This window comes from Chaetura pelagica, unplaced genomic scaffold (assembly GCF_000747805.2).
Source record: "Chaetura pelagica isolate M959 unplaced genomic scaffold, ChaPel_1.0 scaffold314, whole genome shotgun sequence".
Classification (NCBI taxonomy): Eukaryota; Metazoa; Chordata; class Aves; order Apodiformes; family Apodidae; genus Chaetura; species Chaetura pelagica.
The window spans coordinates 3175106-3185458 of NW_009953218.1; the positions used below are offsets into that span (position 1 = coordinate 3175106).

The 10353-nt window shown below is 41.3% G+C and overlaps 1 protein-coding gene across 1 annotated transcript in view; it reads right to left on the minus strand.

Moving 5' to 3' along the window:
• SRGAP1 (SLIT-ROBO Rho GTPase activating protein 1) overlaps positions 1 to 9782 on the minus strand; it is a 72030-nt gene extending 62248 nt beyond the window's left edge. The window contains exons 1-2 of the mRNA XM_009997749.1: positions 9592 to 9782; positions 6170 to 6332 (exon numbers count right to left, since the gene is read on the minus strand). Coding sequence (XP_009996051.1) covers positions 6170 to 6332; positions 9592 to 9734 — 306 coding nt within the window. The 5' untranslated portion in view covers positions 9735 to 9782. The remainder of the gene's footprint in view (positions 1 to 6169; positions 6333 to 9591) is intronic.
• Positions 9783 to 10353: the final 571 nt, after the last annotated feature.

Sequence of the window (10353 nt, forward strand, 5' to 3'; positions counted from 1 at the left end):
GTAGGGAAACACAGTAAAAGCTTTAGCAAAAATTCTGAATTGCTTTTCATTGTTTTACATTGGCACCATGCCTTTTAAATTCAGCAGCACAACTCTGACACAGCTCACACATCTCCTCAGAGCTCCAAGAAGTGGAGGCCACCTGTTTTCTCTTGGATAGCTGCTTCTATAGCGCTGAACATGAGCAGTCTGGTTTTTAAATTACTCTAGCAGAAAGAAGGACAAGACATACAAATAGGATAATTGCCTTAAAGGTGGAAAGCTGAAAGCATACATGTGAAGGAAAAAAAACTGTAGGTGAACTCCAGCTTCAAGAAATTTATGCACTTCACCTGTTGGTCACTACTACCATCTCAAACCTGATAACAACTCAAGCCCTAAGTACAACAACACCAGTTCTAAGGTAGCATGCCTTAACCTGGCAGTGCAAGAGTTTGGTTGAGAATGTGAGGCAGAAAATCCTGACCCAATTTTCTCTTTACCCTCTGCAGATTTTGTGGTAAGCGAAGCACACAGCAGTTAATTGGAAACACACCCTCCTTTTCTGCTCTTCAGTTACACCTTAACGCAAAGAGACACCAGACGAGTTGAGGATTCAGGGAATGATCACTATTTACTAGGACCCATTTATTCTCTTTGCTCCTGTAGAGCTTGTCCAGCACTGAAGCAGAATCAGTCCAGATCTCATGATTTACTAGTCACCATGCACACACTGTCTTTTCCAGGTAACAAACTGATCAATGGTAAATTTGAAGGTAAATAGAAGAGATCAGCATAGAGAGAAGAGTGAGATGCTTTTAGGAAAGGACAATAGGCTTTAAAATAGGAAAAAGAAAGAGAGGGAGGGAGATGATCAGTAGAAGGAGTGATTAGGAAGAGACAGCTGAGCAATGCCACATGATCATAGATGAGTCATCCTTCCACCAGTTCATCTGGGGACTCAAACCTCCAGAGGATGCCCGTAGTAATGGATAACATGTCAGTTGCTGTCTCTTTCTGAAGAAAAATTTTGTAGGAATTGCCAATGAAAATCAGGAAATTTGGTTACTCTTAGGAGTATAAAAGGCATTTATTTTCAAGAACCAGCATATTTTACATTAGCATTTAAGATCAAGAAGTATTGACTCGAGTGGCAGGCCGTATCGCTTTTAGTGTGCATTTTATAGCACGTTAGAGCACCAGTTAAGAAGTGCATTTATTTTCAGTGGTTAATAGCTCTCCTATTTCTCTTTCATGCTACTTATTCCCTGTAATAGTTCAGCATGTTTGAATGGTGTTCTACTTTAGGAGCCTATCCTTTAGGGTAGCCAAACAACAGAATGTAAGAAGCAGCCCACATTTTCCTGGAGCTGAATTGATAGCTCTGATCAGGCCACTAAAACCTGACAATCAGTGAGATGCTTCTTTATTTACTGCGTCCTAGAGAAAAGTATTAGCATCTCTTACCAAAGACCAGAATAAAAATGTTAGAGCACATGCAATCGCTTGCTAAAAATATTATATATGTTACCAATCTGGCTTAAAGCACTAAGAGACAGCAGAGTATTTTTGTCACCTGATAGTAGGATAGATAACGCACATACAACTGACAAATAAGTGTAGTTAAACCACTCTTTCAGTATGCACTCAACTTTCAACACATCAGTGGTCCTACTGATGTTATCAAGGCTCATATTTATGGATTAATGTCTGAGAAACTTAACATTTTATTCCACAATAATACCCTTTCGTTGAAGTCTGTAAGGATTTTTCCACTCGTTGCAGTCAGAGTGTAATTTGGCAGCCAAACTTTACTCTTTTGTTTCTTTACTGAAATTTAAGAGTCAGTTCAGTTCTTCCTGGAACTCTTCAGTGTCTGCATTTAGCCCACACAATGCTACTCACAGTTACATCATTCAGGGAAAATATTCTGTGACGATTGCTTTGAAATGTGTCTGCTGCTGGTCCCTGAGGGAAGTGATGTGCAAACCCTTCTTTTAATGAGCTTCCATGAGCTGCGGTGACACTGACATAACCAGCTCATAGTACAACTTTGTCCCAGATTTGTCAGTCTATAGCAACAAATAGCTTTGCTATCCTTCTAAACCTTTAAATGTTTAAGAAAATGATGCAAAAGATCTCTCTATATGCCACAATATTTGCAACGTCAAACAGATTTGGCAGGTAGTCATATTCCTTGTTAATAGCCAGATTATGGAACTAAAATATTTATTGTGCTTGGCTTCTCCAACATCTTTTACTGTAAACACTGGAAGATATGTTCATCGTGGCTCATTATGGTTTCTGTCCAAAGAAAATACATGTTTATAAATTACAAATATACAAATCTGCTTAAGGATTTTGTGGGTATGTGTTTATACAGTTGATTATTAATGCTGGGGTAACCAGAATCACTGCTTGAAATGTTATGCATAATACTCTTCCCTTCTGCTTGACATTTTTCCTTATTACTTTATTCTTTAATTGTCCCCATGAGGCCATCTACCCCATCTGCCTGAAGAAACACACAAGTATGCAAGGTTTGAACTCTGCTACTTTATGTTTGCAATTTTACGTACAGCATGAAGGCCAGGCATGAACAGCAATCTGTACTGCTTTTATATGCCAGCAACTAAAAAGAAGAGCTTAAGTGTCTATCTGGAAGTATGAGGCCTGACATAACATCATCAGATAAATGCCACAAAATCTCTGAACTAGATCCTATCTTTGTCCTGCATTTAGTACATTTAAACAGATGCTAGTTCCTGACCCCTGGAAAAAAGAATGACAAAGAGCTCCCAGGAGAACTAAAATAATGAATATCTACATGATAAGTGGACAAGCCTAGACAGGAAAGCCATGTAAAATGAGATACTTAAATACAATACATCCTGGCCCATCAGAACATGTAGTGTAGAACAAATAGGGATAATTTCACCAAAGCAATCCAAATGTTGAGGCAAATGTACAGATGCACACCAAAGGAAGAACCAGAATGAGGAGGAATAAACAGTGAGACAAGGGCAAGGTACAGAGACCAAGGGGCACAGACACTCCTCATCACTATGTTTTATGTAGACCACCAATGGGTCCTGCACATACCTTTTACAGAAGGACTAGAGAAAATGGTTGCTACAGACTCATTACTTGGTGCTGTATCCCGCATAGGAGACATCAGCAGGAGAGGAAATGAAACAATACTGGTAAGCATGGCTGGGAAATGAGTAAACTGTTTGATCTTTTCATTACTACAATTCAAGGTGGAGCCAGTCTTAGGACAGCATACAACAGTATTCCTCTGGAAAATGTTTGGCTCACTTTATGTAAAAGTTTCCTTTGAGGACCTATGTGCCCACCAGTGAGGTGGAAAAAGCCAGTAAGGCTATCAAGAGAAGCAAAATGTGCAGCCTCATCCTCTCAGGAGAAGAGAGGGAGAGAAAAAAGAAGAAGCAAGAGCCAAGAACCTCAGAGTGACTTTGCTGTTGTCTCCCTGGATCTTGCTTGTGAGCAATTGAGCAATCCACTCTGACACACTTTCTGCAACAGGCAGACTGGGGGTTCAGAGAAGAACGATGGGAGATCTGCTCTGATCACAGACTTGGTGTAGTTTATCTGCAGACTTGGATGCAGAGCTAAAGCACTGCCAAAGAGGCAGAAGCTGCTGCTGCAAGACAGAGGGAGGGCTAAAACAAGCTGATAACAGTTATGTATAAATTAATAAATGGGAAGATATATAATTAAATGATCTAACTATTGAATTTAGAGAAGCTTGATTATCTGATATTTGGAAATTACTTAGACATTAAGTGCTCCTATATGTAATACTGTGATAGCCAGTGGAGTATAGATATGTTTGAACAGTGTATTTCCTGCTCTTGACTCTGGACTGCAATAACGTATTTAAGCATCCACTTGCTAGTCTTTATTTTTTAATTCTTCATATTACTACTGTTCCTATTATTTACATTTATTACTTGTAAGAGAGACAGAGCATATTTCATGGAACAGCATGATCAGATTCCTTTGTAGAAGTATCTGCAGGATATGATTTCTCTCTAATCTGAACTCTGTGAACAGCGAACGAATCCTATCTGCTTTCACAGGGATGACACCTGCTGAAACTGATGACACTTCTCTCCAACAGAATTTTATTCCAAATCCAGTTTTTTCAAAAGTAACCTACAGAAAGCAGCAGAAACTGGTTAAATACTCCATCTGAGGTTTACCGATCTCCAACAAATTCCACATAATTTTCTTTAGGGAGAATGGGGGAGAGTGCTGGACACCTCCTGTCTCATTCTAATGCACCATCTCTTTGCTCCTGACCTCCTTCCTGCAAGGGGAAGTCCTGCAGCACAGGACATGTGCGTTTTGCACCTAATCTTCCTGTTGCCTGCTGGACATCCATTAAGCATTTCTGAGACAGTCGGTGACGTACCTTAAGTTAGACTGCTTGCTCACTTCTGATAGAAATTATCACAGGATCATAGAATGGTTTGGGTGGGAAGGGACCTTTAAAGACCATTATGGCTGAAGCTGCCCATTTGGACTAAACATAGATATAGACAATAACAGCTCCACCTCCTATAATGACAGGCTGAGAGAGCTGGGGCTGTTCAGCCTGGAGAAGAGAAGGCTCTGGGGAGACCTTAGAGCACCTTCCAGTGCCTGAAGAGGCTACAGGAAAGCTGGGGAGGAACTTTTTACAAGGGTTTGTAGTTAGAGGGCAAGAGGTAAAGGATTGAAACTGCAAGATGGCAGATTTAGATTAGACATTAAGATGAAATTCATTAGTGTGAGGGTGGTGAGACACTGGAACAAGTTGCCCAGGGAAGCTGTGGATGCTCCCTCCCTGGAAGTGTTCAATGGAAGGCTGAATGGGGCTTTGAGCAACTTCATCTAGTGGAAGGTGTCCCTGCCCATGCAGGGTGGTTGGAACTAGATGATCTTTAAGGTCCCTTCCAACCCAAACCTTTCTATGATTCTATGATAATACTGAAAAATTTCCACTGGTTCAAACAAGTCTGAGATAATTTCACATAGAGAGTTCTGCAGGATGCTCAAACTACTTTTCCCATTACCTTTTCAACCTCAATTAGTAAGTTTAGTGGTTTGGGAACTACAGTTCTATGCATCAGGCATATTATATGAACAGACCAGTACTGATTCAGAAACCATAAATTTCAACTGCATCGTTTTAATTCACACAAATAAAGGTGGTTCATGTTTTTACTTTTTCTCCTCCAAGTATAACCTATGCACTTCCTATGTGCTTCTTCTCCTCACTCCATTGCTATGTACTTAGGACTGTGGTCAGGTGTACGTGAAATCAGTTCCCTATTTTGAAAACATTAACCTGGTACCTTTGCCATTATTTAGTCACACACTTTCCATTTTTTAACTTTTGTTCTTTTTGAACTTCTTTTTGTGTGATGCTCCCCGACCAGCACCCTGCTGTGACTGACTGATCTGCATTTATAATCTATTTTTATTTTGGAACATTGTAACAGCAATGACTGCAAACACTGACCTCAAACTAAGGCTGCCTAGAGTGCTTGCTTAGCACAAGAGGGATTTACACATTGTATATGCTACGAAAGCACACAAAAGGCACATACAAGGACAAATGTACAGAAACAATGATTAAATGATCTAACAGAAGTAGGTATTCTATCAAAAGTATATGCTAATATTTAATATTGGGAAGGAAAGGAAACAGTTTTAGGAGAATTGCAGCATATGCTACCACCTTTATGCCAAGGCACCACAAGACACACCTTTACTTTGGCTTTAATCTGTTTCTCTCATGACAGAGTTACAACGAAATACTGTTTTTACAAATAATTCATTAATACGACATTACTATTCTGGGAGTCCTTAGGGAAAAATGCTTCCTTTCTGCATGGGTAGACAAGCTTGCTTTTCAGAGAAGCACAGGCTTTTTCCCCTGTCTTCTGGATATTTGCGATTCAGCTCTTGAGGTCACCAGCTTATACAGCAGGTTCCCAGGCATCTCAGCACTAAGGATTTGCTCTGTGAGAACAGTCATGAAGAATTTATACGTGTGCTAAAGCAGATTTTATGCTATGTGTGCTGAATCTTCTCTTCAAATGCTACCTATTTGGAAGGACACTTTTGCCTCCCTCATGCATCTTACAAGCCGGCTGGAGGACTGCAGGAGACATGTTACCTTCTTGAACATTCTGGTGGAGTCTTCACTTATCTGCATGAACCGCATGATCACGTTGTTCAGGTAGATGTCACTCAACGTTGCATGGTCTTTGCTTTCTCTTCTCACTTGGTTCAGGAGTAAATACCAGCAATTCACTGGCGACAAGAGGTTCTGGTCTTTCCTAGGGAGGAGATACACACGTGGATTATGTATAAAAATGAAAAAAAGTTACATTATTAACACCAACATCTCCCTGACATTTAGAGTAATAAATTCTTACGTAAAAATGACTGCTTCTGAACAGTCAATCTGTTCACAGAATAACTAGGGTTAGGCAAGCTTCAGATCACTCTTAAAAGATTAATTCTACAAATCCCATGAGGCATGGATACAAAAATATCAAAAAAGCCTGAGAATTCAGAATACTGCAAGCCACCTGAGAGTACTGAAAAAAAACTTGCCACAAAGCTTCCAGTTTCTTACAAATGGAGCGCATGTAAATATTTAAAATCAGTGAAGGTCACTGTTGAAAGAGTAATTTAATTTTGACATTAGAAATATGCAAGTACTGCAAGCGCATCTCAAATCCTTCATGAGCAAAATTGCAGGTGTAGCTGTTGCACTGAAATGGATTTGTCTAAGTGCTATAAAAGTAGAAGGAAATGTCACAAGCATACACAGTCTGTGATTAGCATTCATAAACTCACAGCACTCTTAAATATGCTCCTACTGCCAGTCCCAGGTGGCTCAATTACAAGACAAACAGCAAGACTGGACTTTTTCTGCAGTGGTCCAGTTCTGAATTTTCCTGATTGGCTTTTTGCATTGTAGGCCCATTCTGAGTTTTTAATATCGCAGAAAGTGAAATCTCAGATGACTTCTCATTTCTTTTAGCCAAAGCACAATTAAAAAAAATGTAGTTCAACAACTGTTTCACAGACAACAAAAGTCTATTTATAAAAATTAGTTTAGGATTTTGTTGAAATTTTAATTTGAAGTTCGTCTTTGAACTAAGTGCCCTAGAAACTTTGCTGCTCTTTGCCCCCAGCCCCGTCTTGTGCAGGACTTCTCCTACAGTCAAAAGCATCAAGTATGTGAAGATAAAACAGCCAGAGTTGGTGATTAGTGGAAGGAGAAACTCCTTCAACTCCTGGTAAATTGTTCTCATAATTAAATATTCTCACTGTTAGAAATATGCCCTTTAATTCCTCATCTAATTGTCCATCTTTAGCTTTAACAATCAGAATCAAAGCAGCGATGAATGATTAACAGACAAAAGCCTATTCTTAATCATCAGTGGTTTGCTTTGCTATGAATCAGAAGTGAGTTAAGGAAACTTTCCCATTTTGTTTGAGATGAACATCTTAGCAGTCTTACTTACAGCAAGGATCTTCAGGGTTTTATCAGCCAACAGGACCAGCCCTGAAGTGCCACACTGATATCACTCGGTACTCACTGCTTCTGCATGTCCCAGAGCAAACCCTTCCTGCCTGTTCTGGGTGGGGATGGTGGGACCAGCCTAGGGGACCACCCATTAAAGTGACTTTTGCTGAAACCTCTTCTCAAAGTAATCAGAGAATTGCAGAACAAAGCCAAAAGCAGAACTCCAGTCACAACCACTGTGCACAGCTGCTGGTCTGAATTTAACATGTTTAAGAACGAGGAAAGATGTTTGTATGCACAAGGGCTCTCTCTGAAGTGCTGACTTATGCACACTTTGATTCTTTCAGGGAATCACTGAGTCACTTAACTGAATTTTAAGAAATATATGTTATTACTCTTTGAACTGTACAAGTGTATTTAAATTAACTTTTCCTTTGACAGATGTGTTTGGAAAAGACTTTTCTCCTGAAACAAAAGCTCTGTCTGTGTATCTCTAGCACAGCACTGACTTATTTAACAGTTTTATGAACACAAATCAGAGAATCATACAATCATTTAGGTTGGAAAGGATCTTTACGTTCCAACCATTAACCTAAGACTGCCAAGTTCACCACTAAACCATGTCCCTAAGCACCACATCTACATCTTTTAAATACCTCCAGGATTCCACAACTTCTCTGGGCAGCCAGTTCCAGTGTCTGGCAACCCTTTCAGTTAAGACATTTTTCCTAATATCCAATCTAAACCTCCCCTGGCACAACTTGAGCCCATTTCCTCTTGTTCTATCATTTGTTACTTAAGAGAAGAGACCGATTCCCACCTTGCTACAACCTCCTTCAGGCAGTTGTGGAGAGCGATAAGGTGTCCCCTCAGCCTCCTTTTCTCCAGGCTAGACACCTCCAGTTCCATCAGACACTCCTCGTAAGACTTGTGCTCTAGAACCTTCACCAGTTTTGTTGCCCTTCTCTGGACTCACTCCAGCACCTCAATATCTTTCTTGTAAGTGAGGGGCCCAGAGCTGAACACAGTACTCAAGGTGCAGCCTCACCAGTGCCGAGCACAGGGGGACAGTTATTTCCCTACTCCTGATGGCTGCACTATTTCTGATACAAGCCAGGATGCTATCAGCCTTCTTGGCCACCTGGGCACACACTACCTCATATCCAGCTGGCTGTTGACCAACACTCCCCAGGTCCTTTCCCATCAGGCAGCTCTCCAGCCACTCTTCCCTAAGCCTGTAATGTTGCCTGGGGCTGTTGTGACCCAAGTGCAGGGCCCAGCAAAAATTATTGGTTTATATTCATAAGCATGACAGGGCCAGGCATTCATTAATTACCTCTCAAGTCAGGAAAACAACCAGATGAGACTATGCCAACAAGTACTGCATTTGAAACACTTTAGAAAACATCCTGTACACATGTTTTGCCAGAAACTACCTGACCACTTTTTTTTTGCACACAAGTTACTATGCCATGAAAGGGATGCATTCAATTGTCAGCACAGCCTAACATTCACATCACCTTCATTTTTGGAAATAAGAGAAGTCAAGAGGCGGCACAAGTTCACATGCAACAACAAATCAAAATAATTTTCTTTCCCAGTGCCTTTTTTTGCCAAAACTCTTGTTCTTTTTGCAATGGTGATCGATCTTTATTTAGACACTTTCCAATCCTGTCAACTCCACTGTGAGAGATCAGCATACAGCTTTCCAGCCCCTTTGGGGCTCTGCAGCTTTCTAGACCCTAGCTGTATTTTGGGTAGTTTAAATTCCATATGGTAGGTTGGGGATAACAGGTGTGCAGCCTTCTTTTTTGGAAACTGATACCACTTGTCTGAAGCTTACATGAATAATTGCAGGGGGCCAACTCAACACATCAGGATTTAGGCAGCCAGCTATCTTCAGTTGCAATGAGAACCACTACGCTACCGAGTAAGGGTGGGAGTTTTAAATGTGTCTTTGAACTTGAACTCAAACTAGCAGTACACAAAAAAGCAAAGAGCAGCTTAGCACTCCAGCCATGGCTAACACATGGGCAAGGGGGAAAGAAATCTCTTACTTGTATTGCTGATGGTCTTTTGTACTTCTTGTTTTTGCCATAAACCTCTCTGCCAGTTTTTCCAAGTTTCGGGAATACTCCATCTCTATTTCCGACTTCTTGCGGAAGAAATCCTGCAGGTCCTGAAGAAGCTGCACTCTCATCTCAGTCTGCTGCTCCAGACATTTCTGCTGCTCGATGAGTTGAGCTCGGATCTCTAACAAAAGAAGCACATATCCACTCAGGGCAGCGAAAGCAAATGAGAATTGTTACCAACCAAAATTACAGACACTTCAGGGTAGTTCAGCCTCTGCAGCTACACCAGCTGGAGCTGGATTTCAGGTTCTGTGGTGGGACACAGCAGTGGCAGCTCTCACTTCCGCTACACACACTTGTGCCCCAGGACACAGAATCCTCCCACCTGCTCTCTGTCTCACAAACAGCTATGGCAAGGGCTCAGGACTCTGCTGGGTTCACAAGAGTAGAATACCTGCCTCCACCTTCCTCCTCCATCCTCTTCCTGGCATGAGCAAACATCTGGCTCGGAGAGATCTCCTTGCAGGAGGTGCTGTGTAACCATTTGAGCAGCAGCACCTTCTGCTGCCCTGTAAAAGCTAAACAAGCACCCTCTGGGCTGAGCTCAGCCTGCTGACTGCCAGGTGGACCATGCTGGTTGGTGCCATCGTGTACACCAAGGAAATAAGTTCCTGATAAACTCTGGAGCTATTATCCACCATAACTGTGCACAAATGAGCTTCTGCATCTGCCCCATCTCTGCCAGGG